We start from the raw sequence: 17,478 nt of genomic DNA, 5'->3' as shown, positions 1-17,478 counted from the left end.
TCACACTCAGCCATAATCTGAAGCCTTCGGTAACTTTCTCAAGCTCCAAGAAATTCAAAGCGTTGTTGTTTTTGTAACTTGACGGAAACTATATCGTTGCCGAAAAAAATTTCTCAATAGAAATTTCTACCTTCATCTCTACAGGCTCTGTAACTATTGAAATCAATTTCAATAACTATAGAAGATAAGAAAACCCTCAAATCTTATCATTGCTATAATGTTTCTATCTCCAACAGAAAGTCTCACAATGATCATCGGGAAATCAAATAGCCAATGCATAATAAAAGGTTGATGGAAAAACACGCCGAAATTGTAGCCCACTCGAATTCATGCACCGTGTTTTCTCCAAGTAGTATGCGCTAACTCATGTAGACACACCACCATACACATTGTAGTTTTGTATCTTTATTATTTAAACTCTTGAAGTGTCCAAGCGATACCTTTTTAATTCCTCACAATGGGTCTTTTCCAAAATAAGAACATATCCGCAACACAAACAGACCAACCTGTTTCTCACAGCGGTCTTGCACTTCAACTAGCTCCGATCGACTTCAAATGGTGTATAACAAAAACAACTTTTCGACAGAACGTCATCGACAAGAATCAAAAGATCACAAACTATCCAGCTTCTCCATCGAAAACAGTACGAGAGAAACTCCAGAAAACATTGTTCTACCCGACACAATGTCAAACTTCAACACAGACAAACAAACCCTAACAAACTGTGTCGAAAAACTGCTTCTTATACAATAATAAGAATCCATAGATCCACTGCAAACAATATCACATCTCATCCAATGATCCATGTCCTGCAACTTATTTGTAGCCACATGCTTCAAATACTAAGACTGAAAATCAAACTCTTCACTTCTGGAACATATCAAACCATGTCCAACGGGCAATATTTCCAAAATGAAACCTACTACGAGATTTCCCCAAATCCTTATTGCAACAAACAACTAAGTCAGAACGAGTATGAATCCATGTTCACATTCTTCAACTTCAGGTTAAATACAAGCAGCAACATAATCCAATGGATAACCAAATTATTGTTTGCTTGGTTTGGAACAATAATGAGACTTTGACATGCTTATATTCCGTCTTTACTTCCACAAACATACAAATCAATATTTGTATCCCAACTACAATATTCTTTCCTTCTTGTGTCTTGCCAAGCAAACACCGACTAATTGAAAACCAATCTATGCAGGTCTTTCAAACAGTTTCAAGAATAGTACGAAGTATAGAGAATAAATAAACTTACTTGAAGCCATGCATAGGGGTTACGCTCCAATAAGTATCAATGTCAAATATCCAATGTAAAGCACCATAAACATCAAGAAAACAATTCTTGACCATATCGAATGTAGATCACCTGATATAATCCCATTCTTTTCGAAGTACACTTCACTTTTCTTTGTTCCCAAAACTGATGAAATCAAATCTCATATTAACTTGAAAACATCAAACTCTGCATCTTCGGAAGTTGTAACATCAAATCCTCACATATTTGATGAAACCCAACCCTTCGTCTTTAAAAACTTCTTCCAACCAGAAAACCAAAAACTTCTCTCTTCAGAATATTCTATCCATCCTAAAGCTCTGATACAATTGTTGGGGCAATTGGTATCTAACCTAATGCTTTAATACCAATTTTTGGGGAAATTGGTATCTAACCTCTCTCTAATAACAATTGTTGGGACAACTGAATCGTTGTGATACCAATTATTGAGGAAATTGGTATCCAACTCAATGCTCTAATACCAATTGTTGATTGGTATCCAACACAATTCTCTGATACCAATTGTTGGGTTCAAATCCATCTACGTGCTAATCTTGCGGAAACATATTAGCTAACAAGAAACACTTGATCTCTCGGATTGCTCCATGAACCTTACTATGACCTAAGTTAAGAAGAAGATAAAGAGAACCACATAGATGAAAGACATAAACAAAGCAACAAGAAGTAAATTACTCACGAATTTAACGTGGTTCAACAATATACACAATGTGTGTAATATTGTCTACATCCACCAAACGGCTACGACCTCTTTATTCATTATAGAATCACCATTGAGAATTACACAACTGATTGACTAAATCAATCCATCGACTCACCACAATGTGACCGAACATAACAACTCTCACAAGCACCCTATAAGATCCAAAGTAGCATCTTCACCCATACGGGATAATGTTTACCACATTATCTACCACAACGAGACGATCTTCTCTGCACACCCTGATATAGATTATCATGGATGCCTTTAGCTAACCTCTAATATATTAATCCATCTAATCCAGCACCACCAAGATGATCTTTTCATCAACAAGATGTCTTACCAACATCCCCATACGAATACTACATAACGACATATCTTCCAACATCGATAAGTATCCCATAAACACCATAATGATATACTCCTTCCACCATTAGGTCTTTCACATAACCACCTCAATAGATGGGATGAATCCCTCACATCTCTACGAGATTTACAATCAGGATTGCATGACTAAAACACTTAGCCTAGACCTCCTTATATAGGAGTCACAAACTTGGTTCCCAAGTATTAGCCTCCTTAATTTAGGAAACCAACTCATTCTAGGAAACCATGATCCATTAAGTAACCCATATTATATATGGAAGTGGACCTTATTTAGAAAACCCACCATTTCCTTACAGTCACTGGTGAAACCAAAGAGATTGGACACGCTATAGTGGAGGAGTTGGCTGGATTTGGTGCAACTGTTCATTTTACTGCCCGAAATGAAAATGATATTGCGCAGTGCTTGCGAAATTGGAGAGAAAAAGGTTACAACGTAACTGGTTCAGTCAGTGATGCTTCGGCTCCAGCAGATAGAGAGAAGTTAATCAATACTATTTCATCTATCTTTGGGGGCAAACTCAACATCGTTGTAAGTGTCTACGACTTCTTCTGTTGGCTCACTAAATACTTGAGATTACAATTGGCTCACTAAAGTAGGAGTAGTTGTTTTCATTTCTAATTGACTCCCAAAACTAGAATCCTACTCTGGGTCTACATTAATTTTGTTTCATTCCTAATATAAGAGTGTATATTCACAAAAGCCCCCAAAATTAGTCTTTATATATATATATATATATATATTATTTATTGTTTGTCTCATTCAATGGATTTTTATTTTTTGTTTTGCCCCATTCTACCATAAATCCCTGCTTCACCACTACTTAAACTGACGAGAGAGTCCATGTCCTGGAATAGGTTATCAATGTCGGATTAAGTATGTACAAGGATATCGTTGATTACACAGATGAGGATAGCGAAAAACTTATGGGTACTAACTGGGTCTCTAGATGCCATTTATCAAAAAATGCACACCCTCTCTTGAAAGCCTCTGGTTCTGGAAGCATCGTCTTCATTACATCTGTTGCTGGCGTTGTTGCTGCACGGTTGGTGTCTACTTATGCTGCATGTAATGGTATATTTCAGTTTTCACTTTCTAATTAATACAAGTCTTAGTTATTGTTCTTTTTTTTTTTGATACGCGAGTTGATGGGATACCACTGAGCTATGTTCTTGGACCCGAGTTATTATTCCGTTATATGCAAGCTTAATTGCTGCCAAATTTGATAGACAATTTATATTCTATTTGAATCAGGAGCCATTCATCAAATCACTAAGAACCTTGCTTGTGAATGGGCGAAAGATAAGATTCGGGTGAATAGCGTCGCACCATGGTATATTAAAACTTGGCTTGCAGATCAGGATCTGCAAGTAGAAGGGGTGGAAGACTATGTTAAAGCTAGAACTTCTATGAGGCGTATCGGGAACCAACATGAGGTTTCATCTCTTGTGGCATTCTTATGCCTCCCTAGTGCTTCATACATCACTGGCCAAGTCATTTGTGTCGATGGTGGATTTACCGTTAATGGTTTCTTCCCTACACAAGATTAATTATTAATCAGTAGGAACTTCCTGAATATTGTTTGTGGTTTTCATTTCGTAGATTCTGAGTTATTCCTGTGTGAGGTTGTTTTATTTTTTTTTCTCTTTTTTAATAAGGCTCCATTAGCAGGATTAAAGAAAGGGATTTCATATCAAGTCCGTAGAGTTTCAGTTTATAAAAAAGGATTCGAATTTCTTGGCTCATGCCTTCGTATTTTATGTTGTTGCAAACCATGTCTCTGAAGAATGGTTTACTTCCCCTCCTTCTTGTATATTACTCGGAGCATTTTCAATAGAAAGTGGAAGATTTATTTTTCATGACACATAGAATTTTAGATCTTCATTTCATCACATAAAGTTTTCTAAGAGTCAAACCTTTATAATACTGGAAACGGTTTATTAGTTACGGGGTCCTATATTTACTATATATGCAAATCCTCCAAAATAAGGGTCTTAATCGAATTTCGACGTAGAATTTTTTACATCCGCTATTGGAGATGTTCTCATCTCTAGGACGGTGAGGCTTCTAATTCCTTTTTGTCTTTCTATTGTTTCGTTGTTTGTAAAAAAACAAATTAAGAGAAAAAAAAATAATAACAATATAATGAACGGGTAAGACATACCATGGGCCAGAGCCGATGCTGAGTCTAGAAGAACCATGTGCGAAAAAAATTGATGGGGCCTTTTATGAGATCAAATATACATATATATTTTTGATAATTTAGAACGACATTACACAAAAAGTGACAATAGTTTATATCAAATTTGCAAAATTACAGACACTGATGCACTAGAAAAACCTTAAATTTAACGGGAGCGGTAACATATTTTGTTAATATCCACCTACTAACCTACAAGAATAAAAATACCGTACGGAAACTCAAAATATATAGGCATGAGTTGTACCCAATATTTATATATGTGAACCTAAAGATGGGCAGGGGCGATGGTGGTAATAAAAATCAAAAGGTCTAAGTACCATCCAGGGGATGATACACAATAATAACAAATCGATAGCCTAGTGGATTGATATGACATGGATGCAAGTGACGCATAATGATTGCGCGTTACAGTATTGCAGGCCAAGTCAGAGTTTCTCCATAATGGCGCAATGCGAAGCCATAATAGCGCAACGCATGCCATAATATCGGTATACTGTATAGACTTTCAAACACTAAGATAGTGGAACCCTGCAGGGACAGTGAAGTGCAAAGATTGCGCTACACTGTAAAGACATTTGGCTATGTAATGAACCTTATTGGCCAACACAATGAAGCTTCATTGAAGGTTTGGCAAGACATGGACAAAGTTAACAGATGCAACATGCGATGTTGGTATTGATGCATATCCGTGGAATTGAGTTGGCCCAAACTCAAGGATGATGCAAGAGTGAAGAATAAGCCAAGAGTTGGTCTATGGCATAGTCCAAAGCTTTGGCCAAGGCTTGGACAATGCATATGCAACAATGGCGGGGACAAACGCGCCATTGGTATCAATTGCTCAGGCAAAAGGGATGCAAGTGCTGCATATGAAGTATGAAGTTGAACTAAGCAAGTCAAGACTCAATTGGTACGATATTTGGATGTTGGAATCCAAATAAGAGAAGTTCAAGCTGAGTAAAACGCAACCATTGCTGAACATTGGCAGGGCCAAGTTGCGAGGTGCAATGATTGGCGGATTTGAGTTCAAGCTGTCAGTTTCAAGTGTGTGTGCATCACACACATGCCAAAGTGAAAGAGCAAGTTGGATACGGTTATAAAGGAGCTTTTTAACCGAGTTTGGCATGTACTAACCGTCTGGAAAAAGTGTGGCACCATTCTACACGCCAACACTAAAGTTGGCAGTTAAAAAGTGAACTGTGGCGGATAGGGAACTGCCCATGGAAAGATGGTTGTTCATGGGACGTGCAACTAGGTTGCATACGGATTGGCTCTGGTTCTTGGCATTATAAATAGCCATATAACCCTTGTAAATCAGTGTTGTTCAATTGAGAGAAGAACCACTAATGTAGAGAGTGTTTTAGGCATTCACTAATAGGGTGAATGGCCTGTTTTGGTCCATGTAATGGACGAGTTTTGTAATATTCCTTTAGTGCAATAAAATGAGTTTGTTGTAGTATATATTTGTGTTCTAATGTTGCTTATTTGTGTGACTTTGTCAATTATTGGTTTGATGCATGGAAGAACCTCTTATGCTTATGGGGGCATGAAGAGTTAGAGAGAAAGAAGAAAAGACTTCCGTTGTGCAATGCCTTATGAATGAATACAGATGCGTACATTGATGCAAGTATGCAAGGATGAGTACTTGTGGTTGATGTTGAGTCACTGAACCACAGAGTATTGCCGGTCATGTCTCATGAAAATTTTAGGAGATTAAATGGGAGTGTAACAGCTAGTATCAGAGCCAGGTTAGGGGACACAGTTGCTGATTTTTCTCTCTTTTACTCAAGTTGGTGTCATTTGTTTGTCAAATTCAGTGGTGAATTGTTTGGGTTTCACTAGTATGGAGACTAGAAGAAGTTGGTCTTGTATAGAAATATCAATTGGAATGAACTTTGAAGCTTGAAGTAGCAACAGGCCATGAAAGTTTATGACAAAGGTGTCAAAATTCCTGCCCAAAGTGTTAGACGAACATGCGAGAATTATTGAAAACCAGGTTTTCAAGTAATTGCATGACAAAACTAAGGATTATGTTGAATTCTATGGTGCAATTCAGGTGTTTAAAGTCCATGTTTCTCACAATTATACAATGATTACGCATTTGGAATGCATATCATTGTAGTGTTATCAGTAGCGAGTACATTACATGTTGTAATGGGAATTTTGGGGAAATTTCTGAATGCAAAGATGTTGTTGGCCTTTGCAGTGGCAAAGTAGATGAAGAACATGTCTATGCGATAGATTGAAGGTGATTTCATCGTATCCAGTTTTATGGAAGATTATAGTTATCTCTCTCGAATACATGTACCTTCGTGGTAATGCAAAGTCTGGTTGCGAATTAGCATTTTTGTGGCAATGTGATGTCATAGAAGAAGAATTGGATGGCCAATTATTATCTAGCATAAAGATTATTGAAAGGATGAATAAATAAGCGCAAGTTAGGGTAAAACCGATACACCACGGTCTTGCGTTTTCTAAGAGTTCTTCGTTGATGCTAGATGCGCACAAGGAGTGTGTTGGCACCTGGTTTATGAGTGGGATCAATATGCTTGCACAAGGGTGTCCAAAGACCTTCATTTGATCATAACCAAAAGCGGATGTTCTTGTCGACTGCAAATCAACAATTGTTACTACTGAAGTTGATTTTGGAGAAGGAGAAGGACAAGAGAAACCAGATGTGCATGGGCACTAAAAATGAGTTCCAAGTTTGAAGAAGAATGTGGCATTCTTTCTTCAAGTAACGTAGGCAGTGCGCCTCATTTGAAAGGATTATGGCATTGTTAAGATTGTCCAATGGAATTTGTCCGCGAAAGTCATGGAGTGATATGACTTTGCTGAGCTCTATGGTGATGCTCAGAATCACCAAGTTAAGTCTGTTCCAGTTGTGCAAAGGTGCACAATTTTGTGTCAATATTTGGGTGCTAATTGGCATAGCATGTATGCAGCAGTAGCATGCGCCAAATGAGATTTAGGCATGGCAAGGATGCATAATGCGGTTGGAGATGCAAGTTAGGCGAATTTTAGATTCATGGAAAATAAGGACAAAGTAGTGGTGATGCATAAGAATGGCATGAGGTCAATTTTGAAGGAATCTTCATGAAAGCTAAAGCAAAATGATAGCATCAGTCTAAAAGGAGTATTCAACTAATTGTCAATTATAGTGTGCTTCGTTATGGGAGTGGCATACGAACGTTGATAGTTGGAAGAGTGCATCTGGCAAAGTGAATTGCTACATTGGGGACAATATGTGCTGTCTCGCTTCCTTCGTTACTTAGAAGCGAAGTTGAAGTCAGTATTGCAAGGCTTGTTAGGTCTTACAAGTTGCAATCAGTTAGCGCAAGTATTTGCTCAAGTTTGAGTATACTTTCAGTTTGGGTAGAGTGGACCTTGGTGTTGGAATGAAGTCACTCTATGTAAGGTAGCCGTGAGTGAGGATATTTAAAGTGAAAGATTTTTCCTCTTTCGTTCAAAGTAAAGATAGTTCACGTGGAAGATCCTACATAGCATATTAAGCCAAAATATGAAATAGAAGACGCTGAAAGTGAAAGAAGCAAATAGAGGAGTTGGTGGGATAGTCGAGTTTGTTGTTGAGAGTTATGTGGAAGTGCGAAGGCATTTGGCAGCGAAGGTATGGAACGTAGCAAGAATGAAGATGTAAGTCCATTAAGTATATGAGTTAAGAGTAACTCATTGTTAGGAAGAAAATGATGTTTTTTTTCCTATACATTAAAGCATAGCATTTTCAAAGAGCAAGTGATGGTTTCAAAGGCGCTTGAAGAGGAACCCTGTCCAGTGAGGTGACCGTAAAAACCGGGGTTTCCTAAGTCATGGCTAATGTCATGTATTTCAGTCGAGTTTGCACAAGAGTCTTGCAAAAATATTTAAAAACATTTAGTATAAAGTAAGGCCTGTTGAATTGCAAGAGTGCAATGCCAGTCGGAATTGAAGGAAGTAAGCTAAGTTATGCATATCAGGGTGATATGTTGGTTGTTTTAAGTATACACTTGGGCACGGAATGGCTCAGAGAAAAGATTTGTGATGCTGATGCAATCGAATAAGGACCATTGGTTTAGGTTTATCCAAAAGAGTCCTGTCGAATTTCATAGGAGTTCTGAAAATGCATGGAAATATATCACAAAAGCATTTAGGTATTGATATGCGATTGTACTGGGAGTTGAAGCGTAGGCCAACGCGACAACAATAGTGCAAGTCAGTAGGATCAATGGAAAGGCAGTAAGATAAGTGATGGCATAAAGTACTAGGAAAATAAGTTTTAGCAAGGTTAAAGGCCAAGCAAAGTTTGCTGATTTCTGAGAAGGGGTCAGAAGCGTACAAGGCCAGAGAACAAGTATAGCGAGTGTACTTTGTTGCGTTCAAGGAGGGCATTGTACGAATTAGGTGGGGGAGGTATATGACATGGATTAAAGTGACACATAGTGAATGCGCATTACAGTGTTGCAGGCCAAGTCAGAGTTCCGTCGTAATGGCGCAATGTGAAGCCATAATAGAGCAATGCAGGCCATAATAGCGGTATACTGTATAGACTATCAAGCACTAAGATAGTGGAACCCTGCAGGGCCTGTGAAGTGCAAAGGTTGCGCTACACTGTAAATACATTTGGCTAAGTAATGAAGCTTATTGGCCGAAAATTGAAGGTTTGGCAAGACATGGCCAAAATTGACAGATGCAACATGCGATGTTGGCATTGATGCATATTCGTGGAATTGAGGTGTCCCAAACTCAAGGATGATGCAAGAGTGAATAATAGGCCAGGAGTTGGTCTATGGAATAGTCATAATATTTGGCCAAAGATTGGACAATGCATATGCAACAATGGCAAGGCCAAACGCGGCATTGGTATCAATTGCTCAAGAAAAAGGGATCCAAGTGATGCATATGAAGTATGAAGTTGAACTAAGCAAGTAAAGACTCAATTGGAATGATATTTTGATGTTGGCATCAAATAAACGAAGTGCAAGCTGAGGAAAACGCAACCATTGTTGAGCATTGGCAGGGCCAAGTTGCGAGGTGCAATGATTGGCAGATTTGAGTTCAAGCTGTCATTTTCGAGTGTGTGTGCATCACACGCATGCCAAAGTGAAAGAGAAAGTTGGGGACGGTTATAAAGGAGCTTTGTAACCGAGTTTGGCATATACTAACCATCTGGAACAAGTGTGGCGCCATTCTACACGCCAATACTAAAGTTGGCAGTTAAAAAGTGAACTGTGGCGGTTAGGGAACTTCCCATGGACAGATGGTTGTTCATGGGACGTGCAACTGAGTTGCATACGGATTGTCCCTTGTTCTTGGCATTATAAATATCCAGAGCACCTTTGTAAATGAGTGTTGTTCAATTGAGAGAAGAACCACTAATGTAGAGAGTGTTTTAGGCATTCACCAAGAGGGTGAATGGACTATTTTGGTCCATGTGATGGACGAGTTTTGTAATCTTTCCCTTAAGCTAATAAAAGTGAGTTTGTTGGCTTATACGTTTGGTTTTGGTTTACTGTTGATTCGATAATACTCCCTCAACTCTGTGGAGCATAAACATGGCAGGAACCTCTTTGTAGTATGGGCTACATTGTTTGGTAGAGAAAATCTAAGTAAGTCTTCTGTTGCATACTCAAGGTAGAGTTGTCTGTTTGCATTGGTACAAACTTATAAAGCTGAAATACGAGTGGGTGATAAGAGATCACTGAACCACTGCATTGCCGGGTTACACTTGCGCGAAAAATTGCTTGGAGAGTTTGCAGGTCTGACAATTGATATGCTTAAGTATCACCTAAAGGTTCATGAAGCATCACCTAAAAGGTCATGCATTCGAGTGCTTATAAAAGTAGAGAATTTAATTTTGAAATGTTGGGATGGGCTAGGCTTAGAGGGGAAAGTAAGTATACATCATAAGGGTAAAAGGTTCAGGGCCAACGACAAAACAGGTCCTGAGGCAGTGTTGTCCCAAAGGCCCACGACAGAGCTGGCCTTATGTTGTCGCACGGCTTGCACTGCCTTGGGACCTGTTCTGTCGTTGGCCCTCAAACATGGATAGTTGTTCAACCACCACTGCTGCTTGTTGTTGTCGAGATACTTGCCATTAGTTAACTATGATGTGGTTTGCGGTGCCAATGGTGAATGGGAGTGGAGTTATTGCAATCTTAGTAATGCGTTTCTTAAATTCACCTTCTAGAATTAGTTTTTCCATATGTTTCATTTTAAGGTTATCCATAGAGTTTTCTTAATTTTTTTTTCCCTATTTTGCTTGTCTACTTGTTATTTATTTCTTGTCAAAAGTTTGTGCATGAATCTTCTCTTCCAATCAAAACAAAAGTAAACCATTTTGCAAATAACCCCGCGTATTGTTTTTGGATTCACAATTAAAACATTTGATACTAATAGTTATCCACCTAATAGTTGCTAATTTTTTTGCTGGGATTTTGTGTTTTCCCCTATAAATAAATAGCTATTTTGCATTACCCTATTTTTTTTAACTGAATACGGGCAAAATCTCTTTTCCTTCATAACTTCCTTTACAACTCAGTCAATCATACATGTGCAAGCCACATGTGCGTTATAATAAAACAGTCAATCACTAGGTAACAAAAAGGATCCAAGTTTCTTTTGTTTGTTTATGTCTAAAATAATAATAATCATTTGTTAACCATGTGTAATGGGTCCGTTAATAGGAGGGAAAGATGGATTTGAGGAGGGAAGGTTTCGCCCAAACTCAAGTCAATGTCCGGTCAAATTTAAACTAACATGAAAAGTAATAAAAAAAATTGGAATACCAACCTCACCCCCTAACCTAATCGTTAAACAGTAACCTGCCTGCTAAAACTCCCTTATGTCCGCTTATTGTTGTATTTCTATGGAGTAAAAAACCCTTCAGAATTGATAAAGCAAACAGCCTAATACAACCATCAACTAATCCATTATCAAGCAAGCTTTGAAAATCGGTCACATGTATCAGATATTTTTGATTTGGCAACAGAAAACACAACCTATTGTCATAAAAAGATTCAAAAAAGATCGACTCCGTATTAGATTAGAATAAATAATTAATACACCAAGGCTTGTTGGAGATACTGTGGATCTTTGAGTGGATCATAATTTCAATGTATAGAAATATTCGATTATTAGATAACTCGCGCTCGCCAGCACAGTAACGATGGTTTCTATCTGTTGATTTCGAAGTTTGTTTGGTGCTTATAAAAATAAGAAACTTGAAGTATTTTGAAGGTTGAAAGTTAGTTTTGATCTGATCGAAAAAATATTAAGTTTTGTTTGGAGAAGAAACCTGATTTTGAGATTTTCCGTTGATTTTAGGTGCTTGTTTGATGGTTGAATGACAAGGATATTCAGGCCATTTCAACACGTTTTTAAATGGTCAATCCCTCCCCTCAAATCTTAATTCCCTCCTCAAAATCTTTCCCTCCTCAAATCCATTCTTTCCTTCCTATTAACAGCACTCTGTGTAATTCAGGACCGACGTCGAATTTTTTGGTATGCAGGTAATAATTTTTTCAAGCTCCGCTGGAATTCATGGAATATTCCTCCAAAGTTGGCGTAGATTTTGTCAGAAAACTGGTTTGTACTATGGATGTGCCATCAAGTTAGAAAGAGCAGCTGAACGTTGTAAAGTGTTTGATTGAGATCATAATCATGGGGTCCAGGAGGCTATCATTTTCATCATGGGTATCTCTAGGCGATATCCTAACACGTAAGTTACTGTAACACAGTTTAACAAATCACATTATTAAATTCTTACTGGAGTCCTATTTTTCTGTAGCTATCAATCCATCATTGCAGTACTTTACGAGGAATTGGACACCTTAGTTTAAATCAAAGGTACTTATGAAGTTAACATTCAATGTCCAGTGTTGAGTCTCAGTTTTTATTCTTTAGCATATGTTTGTAATTTGGTTTCTACTGATATCCATGATCTGGATAATTTATGAAATACGCATAACGAATTGACAATGCTAATGAGCTCTTTGACAGGTTTCTTGGAGAGTTTCCTAGAAGATCCTTCTCTGGTTCATTTAAATTTGTTTACAGTCACTATTAAATTGTTTATGAAGAATCCAACAGAAGGCCCACAAAGAATGATTCAGGTTTGTTGCCTCGATGCTTGATCAAGCGTCAAAATGTGTATCCTTGTTATTTATGCTCCTGCATTTTCAATTGCACCATTGCAGGTAGTCCTGAATAATAATACTGTTGAGACGGACAATCCAATTCTGTGTGCTCGGGCTATAATTATTTGCAAGTCCAACACGGTATTGCCAGGCTGCAATTCCACAGAAGCAATTGTCTTCATATAATAAATTTGGTGGAGATGTCTTCAAGTCCAACACAGTATTTTCCAGGCTTTACATGTTAGGAAGAACGTATAAGTTTAAGCTTCTCGCAAAAACCATCAAAAAGGATAGGCGACTAAAAGATACCTTGACACTACTAACGAATTTAGTTTTTTTTTTCTTGTATTTGTAATGTAAGAAATGATCCAATCTTTATCAGTTTGACTCTTTGTTTGTTTCAAAAGAATATTAGTAATGATATTACGAGAAATATAGTACTCTTTATCTTTTAATTTTATGTGGCGAACATCAGAAATACAGATACATACTTTGAGTATGATGTTTGAGAACTGTGTCAGCTGCAGATGGTGACAAATAACCTGATATATATGTGATTTCAGTAACATCCAAAGGCCTAATTTTGGAACAGTAGTCCAATGTTACAAGACAAAAATTTAGTAACACTATTCATGTGTGACAGATTGTGGAGACGTGTTACTACCTGCACGAAATAGAACAGATGGTTTGGTGCTGTGAAAACGTTACTGACCAAACATGTAACATTTGAAAACTGTGATAGAAAGTCTGCCACACCCTCAACAGTAACGTTTATCCGTGTTACTAAAGGTCTTTGTAACACCTATAAACCGTTACAGTCAGGCTCATTTGGTGTTGTGCTGTTTTTTACCGTTTTGGAAAATCTTGGATTAATGAAAATTTATTTTGGGTTTATTACAAAATTATATTCTCTTTGATTCGCTCTTAATGCACATTATTCTCGACTATCTCTCTTCTCCACTATATAAACCATTTGGTTTATTCATTCCAATTTGTGTCCAAAAAATGCTAATATCCTTCTTCTATTCGTCTTTCTCCCTCTATGAGGTTTTTACTTCTGTGCCATTGTTGTTGAGTTTGTAAGAGTGGGAAAGTACTATAGTGCTTATAGTATTTACAACGGGAAGTTTTATCCTGGATACGACTTCAACACAGGGTATAGGCATCACCCATTATTGAGGCGTACCGGTGAACTATCGTGTTAAGGACAGCTTGACGATCAAGTGACTTTGTACTATGTTTGCTGATTCCATTGAGTGTTTATTTAATCTTTTCAGAAATTTATTTCTAATATCATTCTTTCAATATTTTATTGTTGCGGTTCCAACAATCTTAACACGGTAGTCTTTTTCTGTAACAATGGGAAAGAACGATGTTGAGAAGCCTGCAAAGTTCGTTGGAAAAGACTTAAAAGGTGGCAGTCGAAGATGTTGTTTTATTTGATTTATCATGAGTTAGATTAGTATTGCTGCTTCGTTTGATGATTCCATGAATGAAGATGGTAATGAACTTGAGCTTGAAGATTGGAATAGACGGAATTATATGGCAAAAAATCATATCTTGAACTGTTTAGATGATGCTATGTATGATTTTTATAATGCTAAGGAAAACTTTACTTCTTTGGATTTGTGGGCTGCATTAAAAGCAAAATATCAAGCCGACACTACATGGAGCAAGAAATTTCTAGTTGCCAAATTCTTGTATTATAAGTCTGTTGTTGATCAATTTCTAGAGCTTCAACAAATCATTAATGAAATTCTTGCTGAAGGTATGGTTGTTGATGAAACTTGTCAAGTGTCTGTTATGATTGAAAAGTTACCGTCTTGCTGATCAGAATACAAGCGACAGTTGAGGCATGAAACTGGTGAAGTCAGTATGGTTGATTTGGGTAAGAAGATTCAAGTAGACGAACTGTTGTGCACCAAGGACAAGACCGTGTCTTCTACAAGGGACATGTCAAAAAAGGCTCATATATTTGAACACAACTCTAAGCCTGGTTCTCACAAGAAAGGTAATTTTCAGAAACCCAAATCTGGCATTAATAAAATTAAGGGCCCATTTTATGCTTGTTGTGTTAATGGTCATATGTCAGTTCACTGTAGAAAACGTAAGGACCTTAATAATAAAAATAAAAATAATGCTAACTTGGTTTAAAACAACAAGGACGAGTTTTCTGGTATGATGTCTGAAGTAAATTTGGTGACCAATGTGAGAGACCGGTGGGTACACTCTGGAGCTACAAAGCATTTCTGTGCAAGCAGAGAAATTTTCACCTCCTACCAGAAGGTAGGGGAAGGCGATAAACTCTATATAGGTAACTCAACTGCATCAGAGGTTGTAGGAAAAGGCAAAGTTGTGATCAATCTCACTTCTGGAAAGACTCTCACATTGAATGAAGTTCTTCATGTTCCGGACATCTGCAAAAATCTTGTTTCTTGTGGTATTTTAGATGATAAGGGTTTCAAAATTGTAATTGAATCTGGCAAAGTTGTTGTTACTAAGGTAAGGATTATGTAGGTCAGGGTTATAAGACTGAGGGTCTGTATAAGCTCAATGTAAACTCTGTTGTAATGAATAAGAATGATTCTTCTGCGTATGTTTGTCATGGTAGACTTGGACATATAAATTATAAGTCAATGCATAAACTGGCTAATATAGGTTGGATACCCAAATTTAGTTTGGAAAAGGAACACAAATGTGAAATATGCGTAGAATCAAAGTGTGCTAGAAAACCTTTTAGCAATAATGTTCATAGAAATTTTAAACCCTTAGAATTGATTCACTCAGACCTAGTTGACAAGAAATCAGTTCAAACTAGAGGTGGTAAGAAATGGTTTATTACTTTTATAGACGACTGTACGAGGTATTGTCATATATATTTGCTTAGAGGTAAGGATGATGTCTTAGAAGACTTTAAAATTTATAAACTAGAAGTTGAAAACCAATTGAATGCTACCATTAAAACAGTAAGGTCTGACCGTGGTGGTGAGTACAAAGTTCCGATAGGAAATTTTTGTGTAGAACATGGCATAATACACGAGGTTACCCATCCTTATTCACCTCAGTCTAATGGTGTAGCTGAACGTAAGAATTGTACCCTTAAGAAGATGATGAACGCCATGTTAATTAGTTCAGGATTACCTTCGAACTTGTGGGGGGGGAAGTTGTTCTCTCAGCTTGTTATATCTTGAATAGAGTACCCTTTAAAGGATTAGATAAAACTCCATATGAATTATGGAAAGGTAGACAACCTTCTTTTGCATACTTCAAAGTGTGGGGGTGTTTGGATAAGGTTGCCATCCCTCCTCCTAAGACAACCAATATAGGACCCAAAACTGTTGATTGTGTCATCATAGGGTATCCTGAGCATATTCCTGCATATATATTTATGGTTGTGAGTTCTGAAATTTATGAAATTGGTGTGAATACTATTATGGAATCTAGGGATGCTATGTTCTTTAAAAATATTTTTCCATTGAAATTTGACTCTCGTAAGAGAGGTCTTGATCCCCTAGATATCCCTTCAACCAGTCATACTTTACCTTTAGTGGAAGATGAAGTAGAGATTGAGCCTAGGAGAAGTAAAAGGGCTAGAAAAAAAACCTTCTTTGCATCCGACTTCGTAGCCCTAGCCGAGACTGATCCTCATACTTATAGAGAAGCCATGACTTCTTCTGAAGCTCCATGGTGGAAAGAGTCTACTATAAGTGAAATGGAATCCATCAAAGAAAATGATACGTGGGAGCTGGCATATTTACATCCAGGGTGTAAAGCCATAGGATGTAAATGGGTCTTCAAGAGGAAACGTAAAATAGATGGAACTGTTGAAAAATACAAGGCTAGGTTAGTCGCTAAACGTTATAAACAAAATGATGGTGTAGATTTCTTTGATACTTACTCACCTGTCACGAGAATTACTTCCATTAGTATGTTAATTGGTATAGCTACGGTTCATAACCTAGAGATACATCAAATGGATGTTCAGACAGCTTTTCTAAATGGTGAATTAGATGAAGAAATTTACATGGAACAACCAGAGGGCTTTATAGTGAAAGGTTGTGAAAAGAAAGTTTGTAAACTGAAAAAAATCTTTGTATGGATTGAAACAAGCACCTAAACAATGGCATGAAAAATTTGATCATGTAACGTTTTCTAGTGGTTTTAAAATAAATGAATCTCACAAGTTTGTCTACACCAAACTTGTGAATGGTGCCTGTGTTATCGTATGCTTGTATGTTGATGATATGTTTATACTTGGTACTAACATGGATGTAATTAATTCCACTAAGAGCATGCTAAATGAGAACTTTGACATGAAAGACTTGGGCCCCGCGGATGTTATCTTAGGGATGAAAACTAGAAGAAATTCTAACGGTTATAGTCTTAGTCAATCTCATTATGTTGAATTTGTACTTAGAAAGTTCTATCATTTTTATTTTAAACCTGCTTATACTCCGTACGATGATTATTGTAGACTCAAAAAGAATAAGGGTAATGGAGTTTCACAACTTGAATAATCACGAGTTATAGGAAGTCTGGTATATTTGATGAACTGTACTAGGCCAGATATTGCTTATGTTGTGAGTAGGTTAAGTAGGTATACTTGTAATCCAAGGCAGGAACATTGAATGCACTTTTTAGAGTGTTGAGGTATTTGAAATACACTTTGACCTTTTGTTTGAATTATGAAAGGTACCCTTCTGTCCTTGAGCGATTTTGTGATGCAAACTGGATATCAGACTCAGAGGAGTCTAAGTCTAC

General features: G+C 37.3%; 2 protein-coding genes across 2 annotated transcripts; both read left to right on the top strand.

Moving 5' to 3' along the window:
* Positions 1-457: 457 nt before the first annotated feature.
* LOC113325973 (tropinone reductase homolog At5g06060-like) lies at positions 458-3,935 on the top strand. Its single transcript, XM_026573798.1, has 4 exons — positions 458-643; positions 2,662-2,916; positions 3,243-3,459; positions 3,640-3,935. The coding sequence occupies exons 1-4, from the start codon at positions 458-460 to the stop codon at positions 3,933-3,935; spliced, it is 954 nt and encodes a 317-aa protein (XP_026429583.1).
* Positions 3,936-14,076: 10,141 nt separating this feature from the next.
* LOC113325137 lies at positions 14,077-16,674 on the top strand. The gene is made up of 5 exons (XM_026573360.1): positions 14,077-14,131; positions 14,552-14,728; positions 15,167-15,219; positions 16,214-16,560; positions 16,662-16,674. The coding sequence occupies exons 1-5, from the start codon at positions 14,077-14,079 to the stop codon at positions 16,672-16,674; spliced, it is 645 nt and encodes a 214-aa protein (XP_026429145.1).
* The last annotated feature ends 804 nt before the right edge of the window (positions 16,675-17,478 follow it).

The sequence above is a fragment of the Papaver somniferum genome, chromosome 1, assembly GCF_003573695.1.
Source record: "Papaver somniferum cultivar HN1 chromosome 1, ASM357369v1, whole genome shotgun sequence".
In the NCBI taxonomy this organism is placed as follows: Eukaryota; Viridiplantae; Streptophyta; class Magnoliopsida; order Ranunculales; family Papaveraceae; genus Papaver; species Papaver somniferum.
The sequence above is the reverse complement of the archived record's forward strand: the minus strand, read 5'-3'. Positions and strand labels throughout refer to the sequence as shown.

Bases quoted from the DNA above. Each gene is read 5' to 3' on its own strand.
- LOC113325973 (XM_026573798.1), top strand. From the start codon at position 458: ATGGGTCTTTTCCAAAATAAGAACATATCCGCAACACAAACAGACCAA. The intron at 2,917-3,242 runs GTAAGTGTCTAC...GTCCTGGAATAG, and splicing joins GGGGCAAACTCAACATCGTT to GTTATCAATGTCGGATTAAG. The intron at 3,460-3,639 runs GTATATTTCAGT...TATTTGAATCAG, and splicing joins TACTTATGCTGCATGTAATG to GAGCCATTCATCAAATCACT.
- LOC113325137 (XM_026573360.1), top strand. From the start codon at position 14,077: ATGGGAAAGAACGATGTTGAGAAGCCTGCAAAGTTCGTTGGAAAAGAC. The intron at 14,132-14,551 runs GTGGCAGTCGAA...CTTGCTGATCAG, and splicing joins CGTTGGAAAAGACTTAAAAG to AATACAAGCGACAGTTGAGG. The intron at 15,220-16,213 runs GTAAGGATTATG...GACTCTCGTAAG, and splicing joins GCAAAGTTGTTGTTACTAAG to AGAGGTCTTGATCCCCTAGA.